A 23,704-nucleotide genomic window follows, 5' to 3' on the forward strand; every position below is an offset into this window, starting at 1 on the left:
CCTTGCCTATTTACCCAATCCATGCCCCTCATATTTTATAAACCTCTATAAGGCCACCCCTCAGTCACTGACGCTCCAGGGAAAACAGCCCTAGCCTATTCAGCCTCTCCCTATAGCTCAGATCCTCCAACCCTGGCAACATCTTTGTAAACATTTTTTGAATCCTTTCAAGTTTGACAACATCTTTAGGATGGAGACCTGAATTCCATGCAATATTCCAACAGTGGCCTAACCAATGTCCTGTACAGCTGCAACATGACCTCCCAAATCCTGTACTCAATACTCTGACCAATAAAGGAAAGCATACCAAATGCCTTCTTCACTGTCCTATCTACCTGCGACTCCACTTTCAGGGAGCTATGAACCTGCACTCCAAGGTCTCTTTGTTCAGCAATACTCCCTAGGACCTTACCATTAATTGTATAAGTCAGGTTAAGATTTGCTTTCCCAAAATGCAGCACCTCGTATTTATCAGAACTAAACTCCATCTGCCACTTCTCAGCCCATTGGCCCATCTGATCAAGATCCCATTGTAATCTGAAGTAACCTTCTTTGCTGTCCACTGCACCTCCAATTTTGATGACATCTGCAAATTTACTAAATATACCTCTTATTCTCACATCCAAATAATTTATATAAATGATGAAAAGTATTGGACCCAGCACCGATCCTTGTGGCACTGCACTGGTCACAGGCCTCCAGTCTGAAAAACAACCCTCCACCACCACCCTCTGTCTTCTACCTTTGCGCCAGTTCTGTATCCAAATGGCTAGTTCTCCCCGTATTCCATGAAATCTAACCTTGTTAATCAGTCTCCCATGGGGAACCTTCTTGAACGCCTGACTGAAGTCCATATAGATCAGATCTACTGCTCTGCTGTCATCAATCCCATTTGTTACTTATTCAAAAAACTGAATCAAGTTTGTGAGACATGATTTCCCACACACAAAGCCATGTTGACTATCCCTAATCAGTCCTTGCCTTTCCAAATACATGTACATCCTGTCCCTCTGGATTCCCTCCAACAACATGCCCACCCCCGAAATCACTGGTCTATAGTTCCCTGGCTTGTCCTTAGCACCTTTCTTAAACAGTGGCACCACGTTAGCCAACGTCCAGTCTTCCGGCACCTCACCTGTGACTATCAATGATACAAATATTTCAGTAAGAGGCCCAGCAATCACTTCCTTAGCATCCCACATTGTTCTAGGGTACACCTGATCAGATTCTAGGGAATTATCCACTTTTATGCATTTCAAGACATCCAGCACTTCCTCCTCTGCAATATGGACATTTTTCAAGATGTCACCATCTATTTCCCTACAGTCTATATCTTCCAAACTGTGCAAAATACTCGTTTAGTATCTCCCCCATTTTCTGCGGCTCCACACAAAGGCTGCCTTGCTGATCTTTGAGGGGCCCTATTCTCTCCCTAGTTACCCTTTTGTCCTTAATATATTTGTAGAAACTCTTTGGCTCTAATGCAATGAGGGGTACTATAGATTCCCAAGAGATCAATTGTTTTAAGGGTCTCTCTAGTCCAAGGCTCAGACAGATGTTTCTGTGGCCAGCAGCGAAAAAGCAGAATGGTGTGTTGCTTTCCTGGTGCCAGGATCCAGGATGTCTCGGGAAGGGTGCAGAATGTTCTCAAGGGGGAGAGGGCCAGCAAGAGGTCATTGTACACATTGGAACCAATGACATTGGAAGGGAAAAGGTTGAGATTCTGAAAGGAGATTACAGAGAGTTAGGCAGGAATTTAAAAATGAGGTCCTCAAGTGTAGTAACATTTGGATTACTCACGGTGCTATGAGCTAGTGAGGGCAGGAATAGGATGATAGAGCAGATCAATGCATGGCTGAGGAGCTGGTGTATGGGAAAATGATTCACATTTTTGGATCATTGCCAGGTCTCCTGGGGTAGAAGCGACCTGTACAAGAAGGATGGGTTGCATCTAAATTGGAAGGGGACTAATATACTGGCAAGGAGATTTGCTGGAGCTGCTTGGGAATACTTAAACTAGTAAGATGGGGGGATGGGTTCCAGGGAGGTAATGGGGAAAGAGATCAATCTGAGACTGGTACAGTTGAGAACAGAAGTGAGTCAAACAGTCAGGGCAGGCAGGGACAAAGCAGAGAACAAGGTAGGAATGATAAATTAAACTGCATTTATTTCAATGCAAGAGGCCTAACAGGGAAGGCAGATGAACTCATGGCATGGTTAGGAACATGGGACTGGGATATCGTAGCAATTACAGAAACATGCCTCAGGGATGGACAGGACTGGCAGCTTAATGTTCCAGGATACAAATGCTACAGGAAGGATAGAAAGGGAGGCAAGAGAGGAGGGGTGTGGCATTTTTGATAAGGGATAACATTACAGCTGTGCTGAGGGAGGATATTCCCAAAAATACATACAGGGAAGTTATTTGGGTGGAACTGAGAAATAAGAAAGGGAAGATCACCTTATTGGGATTGTATTATAGACCCCCTAATAGTCAGAGGGAAATTGAGAAGAAAATTGTAAGGAGATCTCAGTTATCTGTAAGAATAATAGGGTGATTATGGTAGGGGATTTTAACTTTCCAAACATAGACTGGGACTGCCATAGTGTTAAGGGTTTAGATAGAGAGAAATTTGTTAAGTGTGTACAAGAAAATGTTTTGATTCAGTATGTGGATGTATCTACTAGAGAAGGTGCAAAGCTTGATGTACTTTTGGGAAATAAGGCAGGACAGGTGACTGAGGAGTCAGTGAGGGAGCACTTGGGGGCCAGTGAACATAATTCTATTAGTTTTAAAATAGTGATAGAAAAAGATAGACCAGATCTAAAAGTTGAAGTTCTAAGTTGGAGAAAGGCCAATTTTGACGGTATGAGGCAAGAACTTTCAAACGCTGATTGGGGGGCAAACGTTCGCAGATAAAAGGACAGTTGGAAAATGGGAAGCCTTCAGAAATGAGATAATGAGAGTCCAGAGAAAGTATGTTCCTGTTAGGGTGAAAGGGAAGGCTGGTAGATATACGGAATGCTGGATGAATAAAGAAACTGAGAGTTTGGTTTAAAAAAAGAAGGAAGCATATGTCAGGAATAGATAGGATAGATCAAGTGAATCCTTAGAAGAGTATAAAGGCAGTAGGAGTATACTGAAGAGGGAAATCAGGAGGGCAAAAAGGGGACATAAGATAGCTTTGGCAAATAGAGTTAAGGAGACTCCAAAGGGTTTTTACAAATACGTTAAGGACTAAAGGGTAACTAGGGAGCGAATAGAACCCCTCAATAATCTAAAACAAAAGATTATTCAGCTAGAATACTATGTTTCTAAATAATTGTTGGACTGTTTATTTGCAGAGATTAGAAAAAGGATTTCTTTTCCAATTACATACAGTATGCAATTGAGAAATATTACTGCATTTAGAATTATATTCTTGTGAAAATGAATTCAGTCAATAATTTTTAATGGCAAATTTCCCTTACCTCCAATGGTTTCATCCTTTGAGAAATAATGTCGATAAAGCAGACAAATTTCAATCCAAAACTTATAGACTCCAACACATCCACAAACAAAAGTCACAAATATTAATGACGTAGATATAGTTATTACTTTTATTTGAAAGATGTTGGACTCTGAAAGAGTATAAAAGAGTATCTTTTAGCCCATAGGTAATCAGCTTAATTAAACAAACATTTTTTCATTATTTATATTTGAACGCAACTTGTTGTGATAACTCAGTTTGTTCAAACAAATGAGTCAAATTCAGAACCAGGACCAAGACAGAGTTTGTCATCATGCATTAATCGAAAGCTATTACTTCAATTTATAAAGTACCCTTAAACTTAAAAAAAGACTTTTGAAGTGTTTCACAGAAACAATACCTAAAAAAAGGACACACTTACAAATAGAGATGACCAAAAACTTAGTCCAGCTGGTAAGTTTTAAGAAGTATTTTAAAGGCACAAAGCAACGTAGAGGGTTCAGGAGGTGATTGGAAGGGTTTTATTTTTATTCGTTCATGTGGGCATCACTGGCTAGGCCAGATCCCTCCTCTTTGTTCTGGAGAAGTTACCTTCTTGAATTACTGCAACACTGGAAGTGTAAGGACAGCAAAAGTGACATTAAGAAAGTAGTTTCAGGATTTTAAACCAGTGACAATGAAGAAACAGCAAAAAAGTTCCAGATCATGCTGTATTCTGATGTGTCTGCTACCTTTCTTGTTCTAAGTGGTAAAGGCCAAGGGTTTGGAAGGTGCTGTCAAAGGAGCCTTGAAGAGATTTTGCAGAGCTTCTTGTAGAGGGTACAGACTGCTGCTGCTGCTGTGCATCAGTAATGAACAGAGTAAACATTGAAGGTGGATGAAGGGTGTCAAACAAGTGCGTTGTTTTGTCCTGGAAAATGTTGAGCTTCTTGAGTGTCTTTGGAGCCACATCCATCCAAGTAAGAAGTAGGTATTCTCAGACACTACAAACTTTATGCCTTGTAGCATGTGAACAGGCACTGAGGAGGCCAGAGGTGAGATACTCCTCTCAGAGTTCCTAGTCTTTTACCTGCTCTTGTAACTACGGAATTAACATGGCCAATACAGTTCAGTTTCTTGTCAGTGGTAATCGTCAGAAATTGCTCGCGATTCCTCAATAAAATGTCACTAATGGGGTTAGATTATCTCTTTTTGGAGATAGTCATTGCCTGGAAAGTTTGTGATATGATTGTTAGTTGCCTTTTATCAACCCAAGACTGGATGTTATCCAGATCATATTGCATTTGGATACAGATTGCTTCAGTATTTAGATTAGATTAGATTCCCTACAGTGCGGAAACAGGCCCTTCAGCCCAACAAGTTCACACCGACCCACCGAAGCGCAACCCACCCAGACCCCTTCCCCTACATTTACCCCTGCACCTAACACTACGGGCAATTTACCATGGCCAATTCACCTAACCTGCACATCTTTGGAACTGTGGGAGGAAACCAGAATGCCCAAAGGAAACCCACGCAGACACAGGGAGAATGTGCAAACTCCACACAGACAGTTGCCCGAGGCGAGATTTTAACCTGGATCCCTGGCGCTGTGAGGCAGCAGTGCTAACCACTGAGCCCCCGTACCGCCCATATTTTAGAAGTTATGGTTGGTGTTGAGCATTTTGTAACCATCAATGAATATTCTTACTTTAAACATGATAATGGAGGGAAACTCAGTGATGGAGCAAATGAAGATGGTTTGGACACTACTCCTGGATAGTTTTGTAGTGACGTCCTGAAACTGAGATGCTTGGCCTCCAACATCCACAATGATTATACTTCATGATAATAATGACTCCAACCAACAGAAAGTTTTCATCTGATCCCATTAAGCCCAGATTTTCCAGGGTACATTGATGCCATATTTAACTGAATGCTTTCTTGATGTTAAGGGTAGTCATTCTCATCACACCAGAACTTAGACTCTAAGCAACTCTCAGTGTGGTCTCCTTTACATTGGGAGGCGAGGACTCAAACTGGTAGAATGTTTCAGGGATCATCTCTGGGACACATTCACCAAACAACCCCACTGTCGTGTGGCCCGACCACTTTAACTTCCCTGCCCACTACACCAAGAACATGTAATTCCTGGGCCTCCTCCACTACCAAGTGCAAACCATTCGATGCCTGGAGGAAGAACACCTAATCTTCTGCCTTGGGACTCTCCAACCACACGGCATCAATGTCGATTTCACCAGTTTTCTCATCTCCTCTACCCCTACCTCATCCCAGATTCAACCCACCAACTCAGCACCACCCTCTTGAACTGTCCTACCTGTCCATCTTCCTTCCCACCTATCCACTCCATTCTCCCCTCCAAACTATCACTATCACCGCCCACCTGCATCTACCTATCGCCTTCCCAGCTACCTTCCCCCCAGCCCCACCACCACCCTCACCCCCCCCATTCCTGATGAATGGCCTACGCTCCACAGATGCTGTCTGACCTGCTGTACTTTTCCAGCATCATGCTTTTCAACAACATCAGAGATAGTGAAGAGGCTAAAATTTGAGTCCAGATATCTTAATGGATTGAGAATGATGATGACCACAGAAATTATTTGAGGGGTAAGGTCACTGAGAGATTTGAAAACAAAATGAGGGCAATAGGGCAGCAGTCTCACTGTGAGTTGAGACACAAACAGCAGAGTATTGGCTGATGTCAATTTCACTGAGGGTAGAATTAATCTGGGAGAATGGGAGTACATTGGCATAGAACAAAAATGGAGGCAGTTTGCCAACACTTTTGGGACACATATCGGAGGAGAATCCGAAAGCCATTTAAGAGCCAATTGGTTGTAGTGTATAGGTTGTACTATGTATATGGTCTATCGCTTTCTTCAGACACCTTCCCACAACTTGCTTTATTGCTGGGCACTGCTATTTTGTTACATACAGACAGACTCCTGTCCCGACCTCCCAAAGCTCCACTGTCACCTCCTTCCAGTTGTTACTTTCACCAGCTTCTGGCAAACAGCTGACAGTCTTCAGCACATGATTTCCTGGAGTTAAAATTATACAAACTCTTTATTCATTCTGCAGACTTGGTTAACATTATGTCTTGGGCATGGGATTGAGGCTGGAAGTATGTGACTTTTTTTCCAAACTTACGATTTATCATAAAGAGTTGTAAAACACACTAGGTGTGGCAGTGCAGTAGCATGCAATGGTGCAATGACCTATTCAGTTAATTACGTTACAAGGCACTTCAGTCTGTCTCTCTCCACCTACAATGTAGACTGCATCTACAGCTGCACTTTATCAGTAACAGCTCTGACTCATTTGCTATTACTCTTCATCTTCTTGAGTCAGAAGGTAAAGAGATAACATTACATCAAAGGACGAGGCTTATAAAATTGGTAAAAAAAATGTAAGGCTGAAAATTGGGAGAACTTGAGAATTCAGCAAAGGAATACCAAGAAATTGAGATGGAAACAGAGAATGTAATATGAAGATAAAGTGTCAAAAGACATAACATTAATTGTAAACGTTTCTAAAGACCTGTTAAAAAAAGAGATTAGCAAAGAAAATCTGGGTCCATTACAAGAGAAGTAATTTGTGCCTATCTGCACACAAGAAGTCCCTGAAATAATTGTGATGCAAGGGTCTAGTGAGGGTATGGAACTGGAATTTTCTTTTGAGGATTTTTGTAGCAGATTTGATGAGAAAAAACAAGTGATGTGGTGTATTTGGATTTTCAGAAGGTTTTGGTAAAGTACCATGCAGGTGGCTAGTAAATAAAATGACAGCATGTGGGATTGGGGTAACAGCATGGACTGAGGATTGTTAACTAACAGGAAACAGCAAGAAGAACTTGGTAAATCTCAGGTTGGCAGGCTGAAACTACTGGGCTACTGTAAGGATCAGTGCTTGTGCCCCTACTGTTCACAATCTATATGGATGATTTGGACGTAGGGATCAATTGTAATATTTCAAAGTTTGCAGATGATAACAAATCTTTAGGGGAAGGTGAGCTGTGTGGAGGGTGCAAAAAGACTTTAAGGGGATCTAAGCAGGCTGAGTGAGTGGTTGACAGTATGACAGACAGAAAATAATGTGAACAAGTGAGGGGATTCGCTTTCTCAGGAGTGGTGCGAGTGCTGAGTATCTTTTAAATGGTGCGATATTGGACAATGTTGATATCGAAAAGGGACCTCGGTGACCCTGTTAATAAGTCACTGAAAGCTAAAATGTAATTGTAGCATGTATTTCAGAAAGCAAATGGTACAACAGTGTTTAAGGCAAGAGAAGTGGACCTCAGGGCCAAATAAATCTTGCTTTAGTTGTACAGAACTCTGGTGAGAACACACCTGGAGCATTATAGGCAGATCTGATCTCCTAGCCTAAGGAAGGATATATTTCCTATGGGGGAATGTTTTGGAGGTTTATCAGACTGAGTCCTATTAGGAGAGACTGAGGAGACAGGTCCTCTACTCTCAAGAAATTAAAAGAATGAAAGGCGATGTTATAGAAATATTCAAAATACTTAAAGGATGGACAGTGTGAGTGCAGAAAGGATGATTCCCCTAGATGCAGGGTCTAGAACTAGAGGCACAGTCTCGGGCTAAAAAGCAAGCTATTTAAGATTGAGATTAAGAGGGAGGTGAATCTTTCAAATTCTCTATTCCAAAAGGTTCTGAGTGTTAAGGCATTAAATAGGCTCAAGATAGAATTGATAGATTTCTAGTTAGGAATAATAGCAAGAAAAATGGGGATAGAATGGGAAAAATGGCATTGAAGTAGCTTATCAGCCATGTGTTAGTATGGTGGAGCAGGCACGGGGGGGGGGGGGGGGGGGGGGGGGGATGAATGGCCAATCTGCTCCTATGTTCCTCTGTGTTCAAGTCACCCTCTAGTATTACAATTTCCAATGAACTTGTCGGAGGAGTTATCTTTTAGATGAAGTCTGACACTGAGCAAGTTCTGAAGAAGCATCATACTAAACTCGAAACATTAAATTTCTTCCTGCCTTCACAGATGCCGCCAGACCAGTTGAGCTTCTCCAATAGATTTTGTTTCCATTTCAGACTTTCAGCATCTGCACCATTTTGCTTCTATTAAACTGAGGCTGCGTCAGTGCTCTCAATTTTATGAAGAAAAGTGGGGGAGCTTTTCCTGGTGTCCTGGTTAATATTTATCTAATCCACCTCATTTAGATAAATTGCTGTTTACAGAATACAAATTGGCATTTCTTACACTGAAACAGTGGCTAATTTTCACAGTTCTTCCTTGACTGTAAACTGCTTTGTATTTAGGAAGGAAGAATAGAGGCAAGACTATTTTCTAAATGGGGAGAAAATTCAGAAATCTGAAGTGCACAGGAATTAGGAGTTCTAGTCCAGGATTCTCTTAAGGTAAATTTGCACGTTGAATCAGTAGTTAGGAAGGCAAATGCAATGTTGGCATTTATTTCGAGAGGACTAGAGTATAAAAGCAGGGATGTACTTCTGAAGGGTCTTGTCAGATCACATTTAGAGTATTATGAGCAATTTTGGGCCCTGTACCTCATGAAGGATGTACTGGCCCTGGGGCGGGTCCAGAGGAGGTTCATGAGAATGTTCCCAGGAATGATTTGGAGATGCCGGTGTTGGACTGGGGTGTACAAAGTTAAAAATAACACACCAGGTTATAGTCAAACAGGTTTAATTGGAAGCACATTTATAACAAATTTATAGCAAAATTTGTAGCTATAAATTCTGTGTCTTACAATTGTGTACTCCTCAACCACCTGATGAAGGAGCAGCCCTCCAAAAGTTAGTGCTTCCAATTAAACCTGTTGGACTATAGCCTGCTTTTGTGTGATTTTTAACTTTGTAGTTCCCAGGAATGAAATATTTGAGGACTCTGGATCAATACTCGATGATGTTTAGAAGGAAGGGGGGATTCTAATGGAAACATACAGAATACTGAATGGCCTGGACAAAGATGGCATTGGGAAGTTCCTTCCATTAATAGGAGAGACCAGGACTCGAGGGCACAGCTTTAGAGGAAAGGGAAAACCTTTTAGAACGGGGATGAGGAGAAACCTCTTCAGCCGGAGAGTGATGAATCTATTGAATTCATTGCCACAGAAGGCTGTGGAGACCGGGTCATTGGGTATATTTAAGACAGTGGTAGATAGGTTCTTGACTGTCAAGGGGGGGGTGAAAGGTTAAAGGGAGAATGGGATTGAGAAACTTATCAGCCATGATTGAATGGTGGAGCAGACTTGATGGGACACATGGCCTAATTTCTGCTAGAATGTTTTTATGGTCTTAAGGTCTTATGGTCTAGCATTGCACTATATATTCCTGATGTGTAGTCTGAGACTGTAATCTGGTTCCAACTCCTCTGTGTACAATGGTGGAGTTTGCATCAAACTTCAGTGCAACCCCTGAAACATAGTCTGGACCTTGGAATTTACCAGTCTGCAATACTTATGTTTGGACTGCTCCTTGCACTGTGTCACCTCTTGTTCATTGTTCATAATAACATTTTAGAGGTCAATATTTCAAAATATTGATGATAGAATGGCAAGATAATAAATCATTAGACTTTAGGAATTGCCAGGACCCCTCAAATAATGATAGTCAAAGAGGGACAAGCATTTGCAATTGACTTTCAATGTGAACCATAAGTATTCACCTAAGACAGTGTTTCTTTAGTTATGTTTACTTATCTCTTGTGTAGTAAAATTCCTTTGTTCTAATTCATGGAATCCTGTGGCATAGTTTCTCCCTTTGATTACTGAGTGTTTGAGTTTCTCTTAATATTAACAGTCTCTATCAGGATCCTAACAGCTGGAAGGCCAGCAACATTCAGGAAGAACAAAGAAAATCTTTCAGCAAGTTGCTGGTCTTGCAGCAGTAATTGATATTTGTGTCCATGTAAATTCTAAAGAACAGATTCCTGTGAGTTGAATCCAGAGTAAAAGTTCTCTCAAGGATTTCTTTCCAATTGCATGTTATGAAGGAGATGGTTGATGACGTAAGAAATGTGGGAAATCTCTACTTTGGCTTATCTTGTTAATTGATGAAACTAACCTAAATACTGGCTGTACATTAAACTTCATTGTTAAACCTTACACTGCGCTATTGTATTCCTATTTGTAATGTACTGTGGATAAAAGAGGTTCAGATGAAAAGATGGGAAAATGTGATTTGAGTTATCATTACCCTGAAAGGTGTAAAAGGAACCAAATGGTCAAAAAGCAGACATTCAGCAGTGTGAAAACAATCAGTTTGTTGTGCAGGAACTACAAGATAAACATGCTTATAACATCTTGAAGGCTTGGATGTACAACTGCACAACTGAAATAAAATAGTTGAGTTTGAGGGTCTGTCAGCTAATGTTTAGTCTCCCAAACAGAATGATACCAAGCACATTGGTTAGTTTAATTCCTTTACTGGCTTATCCCACCATAAAGGTTCTCCCTTTGTCCCCTTACCTAAGGTATGGTGACCTTAAGGTTACATTCTAGGAGAAAGTGAGGGCTGCAGACACTGGAGGTCAGAGTCGAAGAGTGTGGTGCTGGTAAAGCACAGCAGGTGAGGCAGCATCTGAGGAGCAGGAGAATTGGCGTTTTGAACGTAAGCCCCTCATCAGGATGCTGCCTGACTGGCTGTGCTTTTCCAGCACCACACTCTCGACTCAGCTTACATTCATCTGTTATATTCTTTCTAATGAGAGAGTAGCCTCTAAAACTATGGTAACAATAGTTGAGCACCAAGTTTCTGAACTTAATAAAGCAAGTTTCCTTGCTTTAGTAAGACACTAGCATTGGAAAGTTTATGAGCATGGAATAACAGAGACGTTGAAACTTTGACCTGGCTTAGGTGGTCACACCTTCAACAAAATATTTTGTCATTGGGCTGTTTGAATACCAATAAGGGCATGATGGGTTATATTGGTCTCAATTTACTTTGCTGTGAAATAAAAATCTCAAGCTTCTGCAAGAACAGAAATTTTACGGACGTTAGGAATTGCCTTGACTCATGCACGAGCAGGTCCTGTACAAACTGGGAGTGTGACGTGCAGATGACCGTTCCTTCCTTCCAGGATATATGAAAAATGCTGTTTCACTTTGAGATTGCTGTACAGCCTGAGTAAAGATTTACTTATATCGATTTAACATATACCAACATCACCAATAAGATTTACCACTTGGAATATATTTAGAACATGAGAATAAGGGATTAACGTGCTATATTGGTTGCAATCCAAATTACCAGAGAAAACTTATGTTCCTCTCCACAGTCACCTCAAGGATAAGGTGCAATGGTTCTGAAACTCTGATGCACATGATGGATCTAAAAGGGCAAACCATTCTCATCACCAGCTAAGCTACGTTTCAGTGCGTGTTTGAAAGTTCTGGCAATGAGACCTTTTGTCAAATAAATTCAAACTGGTTCAGGAACCATCTGGCAGGATTCATTGCTTCCTTTACATGCAGAGCCTCAAGGATGTTATGTATGGACCAGTGCCTGATGGACTAGTATTGAAAGGTGCTTTTCTGCACAAACTTACCTGAGGGACAGATCATATGGCAAGCTCAAATAAATGTTTTGTATATTTTTTAATTTAAAAAATTCAGCTGTAATTCGTGGAAGAACGATTGTAGTTTGTGCACACTCATATGAGGAATAAAAGGATATGTCAAGTGTTGCTAAAGGGTTAATTCTTGCAAAGAAAGCAGAGCTTAAGAACAGATGTTTCCTGATGTGAACTAGAAAAATTAATGCTACTGACTGTTACACAATTTGATGAACATTGTGTTTTCCTTAAAATGTTGAATGAGAATTTCATGACAGGGAGCGTGAGTGTTTGCATGTGAGTGTGTGTGTGAGTGTGTGTGTGTTTGCATGCTGACTAATTTCCTGATCTGTTGTAAAAAATAAAATTGTCTTGGATTGTGGCATATTGCAAAGGAGCCTAACTCAAAATAGTTTTAGAAAGGCACTGGTTTCAATGATTCTGTAGTATACACTACAGTATATGTTTGAGCAGGCTTCATTGGCAAAACAGAATGATCTTAAGGGGATGCCCATGATTAATAACTAAAGCTGTGAGCTATGTCAACGATTATTATTCTTTATAAAAGTTCAATCATAGTACTTTGTTGATCCAGGGAGGGGCAGAAAAAAATATGATGTATTTAAAATATGTTGAATATGAGGAGAAAATACGTTCATAAAATTGAGAGGAAGTTGGTTAATCATATAGTGTAAGTAGGTAAACCAGGATTGAGCTAGAATTGATTAATCTTATTGGTCAGAATATGTTAAACCCAATACACAATGGTTGGCAGCAGGGGCCAGGGATTAAGCAGGAAGCATTGGGACAGTGTCACAATACTGTCCCTCCATCTCCCTCAGGTTTCCGAGCATAAACTGCCAGAGATTTGGCAAACCATTCCAAAAAAGCAGCTAGCTATGTAGGCCCCAGTGAGGAGCCATTTTCAGATGAAATTGATAGTTTCTTTGAATTGGACTAACTCCCCTCACAGTTTCTGGAGGCTGACAGCTTTGGGGTGGTCTCCCAATAACAAGCTTCAGGGGGCGTTTGATGTCTCATCTTGCTGTCCAATATACGAGTCCCAAAGAGGAAAAGGCAATAGCTTGAGTTGGAACCAATTATGTGGAAGGGCAAATTACAGATGCCATAATCTGTTAAAAACTGCTGTGTGCCAACAAAATATTTGCCAGCACTGATTGCTATCAACTTTAAATCCTTGAAAATCTGGCAAGTGGCCTTGGCAACTTTTGCAGGCCAATCCTTGGCAACATACGAACAAGAAACAAGGAATAGGCTACTCAACCCATTCAGGTTTGGATCTTATAGAACCTCAGCACATACTGACACTTGGGGCTAGATTCTCAGTGAGACTTGAGAAACCCAACACTCAGATGAATTCTGGATTCTGACCCATTGACCGAGCTACACCCTGCACAACCAATGACTTTTAAATACAAGTAGCTTAATGAGGGACGAGGTCACCGCATCAACATTTAATGAGATCAAGTGCCTCCAGGAGGCAGGAACTGCACCAGTGGTGATATGACCCCACAGCATGGTAGTTTCAAAAGCTGCCATATTAAGTCCCAACCAGTAGCCTTTTGTAACATTGTGCGGCACGGTGGCACAGTGGTTAGCACTGTTGCCTCACAGCACCAGAAACCTGGGTTCAACTCCCACCTCAGGCAACTGCCTGTGTGGAGTTTGCACATTCTCTGAGTGGGTTTCCTCTGGGTGCTCCGGTTTCCTCCCACAGTCCAAAAATGAGCAGATTAGGAGAATTGGCCAAGCTAAGTTGCCCATAGTGTTAGGTTAGGGGTAAATATAGGTGAATGGGTCGGGGGGGGGGGGTTACTCTTCGGAGGGTCGGTGTGGACTTGTTGGACTGAAGGGCCTGTTTCCCCACTGTAAGTAATCTAATTGGATAGGCATTACATATACTTTATTGTGTGATTCTACATGTGGTCCTAGTGCTGACATTTTGTTAAAATGGCTGGAAATAGGAAGTTGATTGTTTTTGTGTCATAAGTTCAAAAACTGCTTAGAAACCATCTGGAGTTAACATTTTCATGTAGGTGAACTCTTCATTGATACGGAAATGGATTTCCTGCATTCTTTGAATGCGTGGGAGTGGGAATCGAAGTGAATCAAATGAAGACTGGAGCTCATTTAAACACCTCATGGCAGCCATAGCAAAGACTGCTGATTGTTTTCAGGAACTACCAATGCTTTGTGTCAAAGTCCTCCATTGTACAAGAGGGAATCAAATTGTTGCAGTGTAGTGAGAGACCAGGCACTGACAGCAAGGCAGCCCATCACTTCATCAATGCTGACCTGGAATGAATGCTTGAGGCTCTGAGTGAGTGGAGGGAGGTTGTCTTGATGGAGAGTGCCAGCAAGAAGCCACCTCATCATATAACTGTGGCAACTGTCTGCTCAGCATCATCTCCTTCTACCTCTTCCTTGTCCTCATCCCCCCCAACCTTCTATTCCTCCATCCCAGTGAGCTGTCCTCTAACAGGAACTCACTGTACATGCGGTTCCCACCTCCCTGCAGGACCATATTATAGACAGCACAGTGACCCACCACCATGAACATGACCCTTTCAGGTCAGTATTGGACTGGTCCAAGTATAGGAAACACACGACAGAGCTCCAAAGGTCTGTTTAGCCGTTGCTCAGCTGAAGAAGTGGCATTATTTGTTTGACCTCTGTTTGGAGCTTCTGCATGGTGATCAGTAGCTATCTCTTCAAATTATATCCCTTGTCCCCTAGGATCTTTCCACAGACTTTGGAGCAAAGGCTTGAGGGAGTCTGGACTGGCAGAGGACAAAAGAATCTTCTAGGAGAAATTGAGGACTGCAGATGCTGGAGATCAGAGCTGAAAATGTGTTGCTGGAAAAGCACAGCAGGTCAGGCAGCATCCAAGGAACAGGAGAATCGACATTTCGGGCATGAGCCCTTCTTCAGGAATGAGGAAAGTGTGTCCAGCAGGCTAAGATAAAAGGTAGGGAGGGGAGACTTGGGGGAGGGGCGTTGGAAGTGTGATAGGTGGAAGGAGGTCAAGGTGAGGGTGATAGGCCAGAGTGGGGGTGGGGACGGAGAGGTCAGCATGAAGATTGCAGGTTAGGAAGGCGGCGCTGAGTTTGAGGGATTTGGCTGAGATAAGGTGGGGGGGAGGGGAAATGAGGAAACTGGAGAAATCTGAGTTCATCCCTTGTGGTTAGAGGGTTCCTAGGCAGAGGATGAGGCGCTCTTCCTCCAACTATCGTGTTGCTATGGTCTGGCGATGGAGGAGTCCAAGGACCTGCATGTCCTTGGTGGAGTGGAAGGGGGAGTTGAAGTGTTGAGCCACGGGGTGGTTGGGTTGGTTGGTCCGGGTGTTCCAGAGTTGTTCTCTGAAAGCGTTCAACACTTCAACCCCTCCCCCCCCCCCTCCCCCACTCCACCAAGGACATGCAGGTCCTTGGACTCCTCCATCGCCAGACCATAGCAACACGACGGCTGGAGGAAGGGCACCTCATCTTCCACCTAGGAACCCTCCAACCACAAGGGATGAACTCAGATTTCTCCAGTTTCCTCATTTCCCCTCCCCCCACCTTGTTTCAGTAAAATCCCTCAAACTCAGCACCGCCTTCCTAACCTGCAATCTTCTTCCTGACCTCTCCGGCCCCACCCCCACTCTGGCCTATCACCCTCACCTTGACCTCCTTCCACCTATCGCATTTCCAACGCCCCTCCCCCAAGTCCCTCCTCCCTACCTTTTATCTTAGCCTGCTAGACACACTTTCCTCATTCCTGAAGAAGGGCTCATGCCAGAAACGTTGATTCTCCTGTTCCTTGGATGCTGCCTGACCTGCTGTGCTTTTCCAGCAACACATTTTCAGCAGAGGACAAAAGAATCATAGTAACTGATAGAAAAGTGCATGTACACATGTTAGGGTTGGAGGCCAGTTGGACATTGAGGGAGTGGAAGTCTTCAGCTGATAGATTTCATTGGCTGCTTATTGGATGTGGCGATTGCCACATGGGTGTAATCATTGATGTCTTATATCTGTGGGAATCCATTGCTGGAGGAAACACCACTGCAGTCTGTCCCTGTGAAGCCCTGTCTGTTGTGAAATGAATGTGCTACCTGTCTCCAGCAAAGATGGCATGATCGGTTCCAGTTATTGCCAAGATACCAATGAGGCCAACAGCAGATGCTTGGGAAGAGACAGAAACAAAGGACTTCAAGTGACTTTGATGACCACTGGCAAGCCTTGGCAATGAGTGTTACAAGGTGTAAGTTATCTGGCAATGAAGGCTCATATGTCCCTGGCTATCTTCTTGCAGCATCACAATCCCCTGTAGTAGCAGTCACCCGCACCAGCTCCAACAATGGTTGTAGATCCTGTATATAGTATAAGTAACATGTGTGCGTTTTGTTCACAACCTAAAACCTTGACAAAATCTGAAATAATCTTTCAGGATCATTCTTTGGCTTTAAAAGGAAGAGTAGGATTTCTGTCCTGCCTGGATAAATGTGCCTGCAAATAGCTGTGCTTTTAGGGATAGATCCTTTCTGAAGATGACAGATATCCACTATCTCAGGAGACTGTGATCTCCAGTCAGATGTTAGCCCTTTACAAAATATACTTACTGTTAGGTTCTTACCTTTCTCTTTCAGTCTGAGTACACCAGATGAGCTTCCCTGAGAATTCTGGGAGAAGCAAGTGAAGTTAGTACTAAAGTCTTCTTCAGTGACTTTACTCAAATACGCTTTCCGAATTAAAATAAACCCTTCACTATCTTTAGTCTTCCTAAAGAGGATAAATTAGAAAGAGTTTAACTTAATTAAAGAACAAATATCTATTAGACTGTTTAATGAAGCTTCTTTGATCTTGATTTTTATACAAATACTCTAAAATCTATAGTAGTCATGATTTGGAGATGCCGGTGTTGGACTGGGGTGTACAAAGTTAAAAATCACACAAACACCAGGTTATAGTCCAACAGGTTTAATTGGAAGCACACTAGCTTTCGGAGTGCAAATTTTTGCTATAAATTCTGTGTTACGATCGAGCCCTCCACTATCACCTGATGAAGGAGTGTCGCTCCAAAAGCTAGTGTGCTTCCAATTAAACCTGTTGGACTATAACCTGGTGTTGTGTGATTTTTAACTCTAAAATCTAAACAGGGTTAATTAACTTTAACATAATATGCTGAAATCACACCACTATATTAAATTGCTTTGGAAACTATTTTAAGCAACTTTTTATTTTAAATAACTGATGTTTTTGTTTTAAAAAAAGCATTTATAAGAAAAACATAAGAATAGTCTCCTCAATTAGTGTTAATGCAGAGCAGAATTTCACTAACAATCAATTTTAGGTATGACCTCTGTCAGTTGTTCTCACAATGAGTAAGTGGAAATGTGATTTGATTACCTACAAGACTCAAAGGAATAGATTTTTCTGCTATTGTTTTTGTGTGAACCATATCACTTGTGTACTCCAAAGTGAATACAGACAAACATTACTTGCCTATACTGCAGTTTGCCTGATGCTGTGACTGGTTATGTAAGTGCAACTCCAGCCTGTGCTGCTGTAGTGATAGAACTGGCCTTTTTTGGGCTGAACGGCTCAGGAACTTATGAAGCATCCTTACTGGGACAGCAGCTCTTCAGGCTGCCTTTGATAAAATTACCAAGCTGGTTCACTTACTACTGTCAATGAAGGCTTGTGTCTGGCATTCCTCAACCCATCATCAGTGACCCAACTTGCCTCATAAAAGTTTGGGCATTTTTGACTAAAATCAACACATTGGCTAAATCTGAGTTGTTTGAATTTTTGGGGTGGATTTTTTTTTGCCACAATGAAAGGTTACACCCTATCTTACTGAGCCACCTCATTAGGGCGGCACGGTGGCTCAGTGGTTAGCTCTGCTGCCTCACAGCACCAGGGTCCCAGGTTCGATTCTGGCCTCGGGCAACTGTCTGTGTGGAGTTTGCACATTCTCCCCGTGTCTGAGTGGGTTTCCTCTGGGTGCTCCGGTTACCTTCCACAGTCCAAAGATGTGCAGGTCAGATGAATTGGTCATGCTAAATTGCCTGTAGTGTTAGGTGCATTAGTCAGAGGGAAATGGGACTGGGTGGGTTACTCTTTGGAGGGTCAGTGTGGACTTGCTGGGCTAAAGGACATGTTTCCACACTGTAGGCTCTAATCTAATAATTTCCTACCAAATCCCTCATATCTGATTTCTATCCCATTTACAGCATACTATTCACAAAACAACTTAATGTACTTAATGTAACCCGTCGTGTAAACCCCAAAAGCTTCACACTTCCCCAAGTCCCTACCCAACCCATCTGCTTCATGCCTACACCAGCCTATCTTTCCCACCTAGCCCCTGGTATAAGGTGACCATGCTTGGTGTATTTATTCACTTTCTACCACCCCTTTGAAAGCAGGTTGCTCGTGACCATTGATGATCATCCCCTCCTGCATTATCCTTTTCCCTGTCATGCCTTACTTTATCCCCACTCTTGCAAATCCTGCTGCCCCCTTCATAATTGTTCTGTGCCTTTACCCAAAGCATGCAGTCAAAATCCCAAAGGCTAACTCGCCGAGGCCTAGTCCCATGCAATGCCTTAAAGTGACCAATTCATATTGGAGGCTGCCCTTGATTTAATATCTCTGACTAATTGGAGATTCCCGCGGATTTCGGTAGAGGTGAATCTCCTAGGGCTTTGAGAGATGGCTGGTTGTTTGCTGTCCATGCAGTGTGTTTGCCAAGTGAGCTGCTGACATATGGTGCAGCCATGAAATGGCATAGCCCATTAATGTACAGCAACATGAATGCCCCCTAGACTGAGGACTGCTTAGCAGCAAGGCAAGTGCCTGTTCTCATGCCTGCATGAATTGGGCAAGGCAAGGTAGGAATGCTGTGAAGATGCAGGTAGGTGCTGTGAGTGAGCACTGAGAGTACAAGCAAGCATCCCTGAGACACAGCCTAATCTGGTCTTTGCGCTGGGAGCATATGCTTGGTGCAGTTTCCCTGTTGCAGTTTTTCAGTACTGAGGTACTCAATCCAAATCTGTGCTTCCGGAATACACTGCCAATGCATCAGGCTGGTCACAATGGGTTGTCAAATGGCAGGTGCCAATGTCCACTAGAAGAGTGCTACATGACCCTCATGGAGGTCAGATGGAACAGGCAGTGAATTAATCAGATATACACTTTGCTTCCCTTGTCACATTTTCTGGATGTCAAGCTGGTGTGGCGCTTTTGGTAAGATGGTTGGTTGAATTTCAATGAAACACGTTATGCTGTTAACAAGTATTAAATCGCAATTATCGGCATCTCACCAGGTTGCTTGTGAAAAGGATAAACAATGGAGCGAGATTGTTATGATGTTGCACTTGTTGCTCAATTCTGCCGCACATTGTACCATAGTCTATGCTACACTGATGCCTACAAGATCTGACCCATAAAATTTAAAATGGTGTAAGCATACCAGCTATTTTTCATCCAACAATCTACACTCAGGAATAGACAGACTGATTATAGGAATATCTCAACATTTGAGTTTCTGATGCAACACGATTCGTGCCTAAAGTGTGAAATTGTGAAATTGACTCAACTTTAACGCTGAGCAAGTGAATCAACTTAACTAGCTGAAATCTTCAGCGAAAAAAGCATAATTTTTGATCAAAGGCTCCTTATCATTGTCTAAGATTGACTATGTACTCAGAACAGATGTTAATCTTTTATGATGAGGAAAAGTGTAATCACCATTTTATTTCTAAGTATGTTAAAAATAATTTATGTTGTTTTTCTATGAAAAGTGTGGAATATCAGGAGGTCAATTTGATTTGCAGATAACTCAAAAATGAGGCAACAAAATTTGACCTGTTAGTGACCACAATGTTTTCGGTGCAGTACTCTTTGGTTCTAAAATGGCATTCATGCTTCACGTGCACAATTGCAATGCAGCCCCTGCAGGACAGCATTTTTGCCAGGTCAGTAGCAAGTACCCAGTGGAAGTATGCAGGTTAGGCAGCTCTGCATATAATGCTGTTTTGATATTGTGACTGCCAATTCCAACCTCAATGCTGCTGTGAATGCCTTTTCTTAAGCATGCACAGCTGATCATGTATTCAACAACAGGAAGTGCCTCTCTCCCTAACCCCAACAGCAATAGTAAGAAGCGTCATTGATTGCTCTTGGGTTAACTTCTGTTAGAATAAAAGTGCTTTGCGGTTTGCAGATTTGCTTAAAGTTGTTAATATTGACAGTGCTGCTGCATATTGGAAACTCTTTGGTTTGACCTGACAGCTTCTGTTCAGACGACATCCTCCTAGTTACGTGCTTCTAGCTGTTGTTTCATTCTGCATTGATCTGAAGAGTAAGAGGGAATACAAAGAGAGGAGACACAGAGAGATAGACAAACTGCTCTCTAAGGGAGGAGATGAGAAAGGAGAACTCTTAACAGGTGGTTTTATCAAGCTATGGTCATCTGAGAGCAGTTCTACCACGCTCAGCACATCATGTCAGCATATACTTGCTATTCTGCGGCAAACAAGGGGTGCTTATTCCATGCCTATCTGTTAGTCTCTCAGTCTTTCAGCCACCACATCAAATAAGAGGGTGGCTCCTGGATACCAAGGACTATTCACTTATTGGCCTGTATCATGACTGCACTGCCAAAACATGAGTGGGCACCATGAGTACAATGAGAGCTATCCTGCCACACAAAACATCATTGAGCTGATCATTAGCATGGTACACCCACATCCCGTGAAAAAAAAAATTAAATTACCCGCAGGCAGAACAGTAGTCGGCTTTTTTCACATCTGCAGTTTATATCTCAAACTCACCTACCTTTTTACCTAATAATGTGCTATTACTAATATCTTGTACTGGAGCTAACCATAACAGACACATCACCCACAAACGTTGTACAACATTCACTGACACACTTACCCTGATCTTGCAGGACAAGGTGGTGCAGAACTAGGGATCGCAGTGTCTAACTACTAAGGAAAAGCATGACTACTTGTTCTCATCCCCATTGAAGAGACAAGTTGCTCTCATTGGAGCAGCCATGACTAAGGCTGTAGCTAGTAAGGGACTGCAACTATTGGAGATGATGGCATGTTACTACCTAAATGACCTTGTCACATCTAAGTTTCCATTCATCCACAGTGTTCTCTAACATACAAGCTGCGGATGGTGTAATATGCACCAACCGCATTCCCATCTTTCCCTTGTCCCAACTCTACTCTGAGGATGTTAGGCAGGCTTTCAGGGAGCTAGGTTGGAAGCTCAGAGTTAGAACGAACAGAGTTGTTGTCTCTGGTTTGTTACCCATGCCACGTGATAGAGAGTCAAGGAATAGGGAGAGAGAACAGTTAAATGTGTGGCTACAGGGATGGTGCAGGAGGGAGGGATTCCGGTATTTGGATAACTGGGGTTCTTTCTGGGGAAGGTGGGACCTCTATAAACAGGATGGTCTACACCTGAACCTGAGGGGCAACAGTATCCTTGGCAGGAGGTTTGGCGGGGGGGGGGGGGGGGGGTTTAAACTAACTCTGCAGGGGCATGGGAACCTAGACTGTAGCTTTAGGGTGCAGGACCTGGAGTGTAGGGAGGTTAGGAACATGGCGTCAATCTCAAAGGAGGGTGCCTGTAAACAGGAAAGTGGCTTGAAGTGTGTATACTTCAATGCAAGAAGTATACGAAATAAGGTAGGTAAACTTGCAACGTGGGTTGGTACCTGGGACTTCGATGTTGTGGCTATTACGGAGACATGGGTAGAGCAGGGACAGGATTGGCTGTTGAAGGTTCCAGGGTTTAAATGTTTTAGTAGGGTCAGAAGTGGGGGGTAAAAGAGGGGGAGGTGTGACATTGCTTGTCAAAGATAGTATTACAGTGGTGGAAAGGACGATGGATGAAGACTCGCCATCTGAGGTAGTTTGGGCTCAGGTTAGGAATAGGAAAGTTGAGGTCACCCTGTTAGGAGTCTTTTACAGGCCTCCTAATAGTCCTAGAAACGTAGAAGAAAGGATTGCGAGGATGATTCAGGAGAAGAGTGAAAGTAATAGGGTGGTTGTTATGGGGGACTTTAACTTTCCTGATATTGAGTGGGAAAGCTATAGCTCAAGTTCATTAGATGGGTCGGTGTTTGTCCAATGTGTGCAGGAGGGTTTCCTGACACAATATGTAGATAGGCCAACAAGAGGTGAGGCTATACTGGATTTGGTTCTGGGTAACGAATCAGGCCAGGTGTTAGAATTAGAGGTAGGTGAGCACTTTGGGGACAGTGACCACAATTCGGTGACTTTTACTTTAGTGATGGAGAGGGATAAGTGTGCACTGCAGGGTAAGAGTTATAGCTGGGGGCAGGGAAATTATGATGCGGAGAGGCATGACTTAGGATGCGTGGCTTGGAAAAGTAGGCTTCAAGACAAGGGCGTAATTGATATGTGGAGCTTGTTCAAGGAGCAACTATTGAGTGTCCTTGATAAGTATGTACCTGTCAGGCAGGGAGGAAAGGGTCATGTGAGGGAGCTGTGGTTTAATAAGGAATTGGAATCCCTTGTTAAAGGGAAGAGGGCGGCTTATGTAAAGATGAGGCATGAAGGTTCAATTGGGGCGATTGAGAGTTATAAGGTAGCCAGGAAGGACCTGAAGAGAGAGCTAAGAGCAGCAAGGAGGGGACATGAAAGGTCCTTAGTTGGTAGGATTAGGGAAAATCCTAAGGCTTTCTATAGGTATGTCAGGAATAAAAGAATGACTAGGGTAGGAATAGGTCCAGTCAAGGATAGTAGTAGGAAGTTGCGTGTGGAGGCTGAAGAGATTGGGGAGACACTGAATGAATACTTTTCATCAGTATTCACTCAGGAACAGGACATTGTTGCCGATGTGAATATGAGTCACAATTAAGTAGAATGGATAGTTTTGAGGTATGTAGGGAAGAAGAGGTGTTGGAAATTCTGGAAAGGGTGAAAATAGATAAGTCCCCTGGGCCTGATGACATTTATCCTAGGATTCTCTGGGAAGCAAGGGAGGAGATTGCAGAGCCATTGGCCTTGATTTTTATGTCCTCGTTGTCTACAGGAATAGTGCCAGAAGACTGGAGGATAGCAAATGTGGTTCCCTTGTTCAAGAAGGGGAGTAGGGATAACCCTAGTAACTATCGGCCGGTGAGTCTCACTTCTGTTGTGGGCAAAGTCTTCGAGAGAATTGTAAGGGATAGGATTTATGAACATCTGGATAGGAATAATGTGATCAAGGATAGTCAGCATGGTTTTGTGAAGGGCAGGTCGTGCCTCACAAACCTTATTGAATTCTTTGAGAAGGTGACTAAGGAGGTGGACGAGGGTAAAGCGGTAGATGTGGTGTATATGGATTTTAGTAAGGCGTTTGATAAGGTTCCCCATGGTAGGCTACTGCAAAAAATACGGAGGTATGGCATTGAGGGTGAGTTGGAGGTTTGGATTAGGAATTTGCTGGCAGGAAGAAGACAGAGGGTAGTAGTTGATGGTAAAGGTTCATCTTGGAGTGCCGTTACTAGCGGTGTTCCGCAAGGATCTGTTTTGGGACCATCGCTGTTTGTCATTTTTATAAATGACCTGGAGGAGGGGTTAGAAGGTTGGGTGAGCAAGTTTGCGGATGATACAAAAGTTGAAGGAGGAATTGTTGACAGTGAGGAAG

At 42.7% G+C, this 23,704-nt stretch overlaps 1 protein-coding gene across 3 annotated transcripts in view; it reads right to left on the reverse strand.

Moving 5' to 3' along the window:
• LOC140481434 (interleukin-18 receptor accessory protein-like) overlaps nucleotides 1-23,704 on the reverse strand; it is an 80,583-nt gene that overhangs the window by 16,387 nt on the left and 40,492 nt on the right. For all 3 annotated transcript variants that reach the window (XM_072577599.1, XM_072577600.1, XM_072577602.1), the window contains 2 exons: nucleotides 16,662-16,807; nucleotides 3,472-3,621 (listed from right to left, as the gene is read on the reverse strand). In XM_072577599.1, coding sequence (XP_072433700.1) covers nucleotides 3,472-3,621; nucleotides 16,662-16,807 — 296 coding nt within the window. The remainder of the gene's footprint in view (nucleotides 1-3,471; nucleotides 3,622-16,661; nucleotides 16,808-23,704) is intronic.

The sequence above is a fragment of the Chiloscyllium punctatum genome, chromosome 9 (genome assembly GCF_047496795.1).
Source record: "Chiloscyllium punctatum isolate Juve2018m chromosome 9, sChiPun1.3, whole genome shotgun sequence".
In the NCBI taxonomy this organism is placed as follows: domain Eukaryota; kingdom Metazoa; phylum Chordata; class Chondrichthyes; order Orectolobiformes; family Hemiscylliidae; genus Chiloscyllium; species Chiloscyllium punctatum.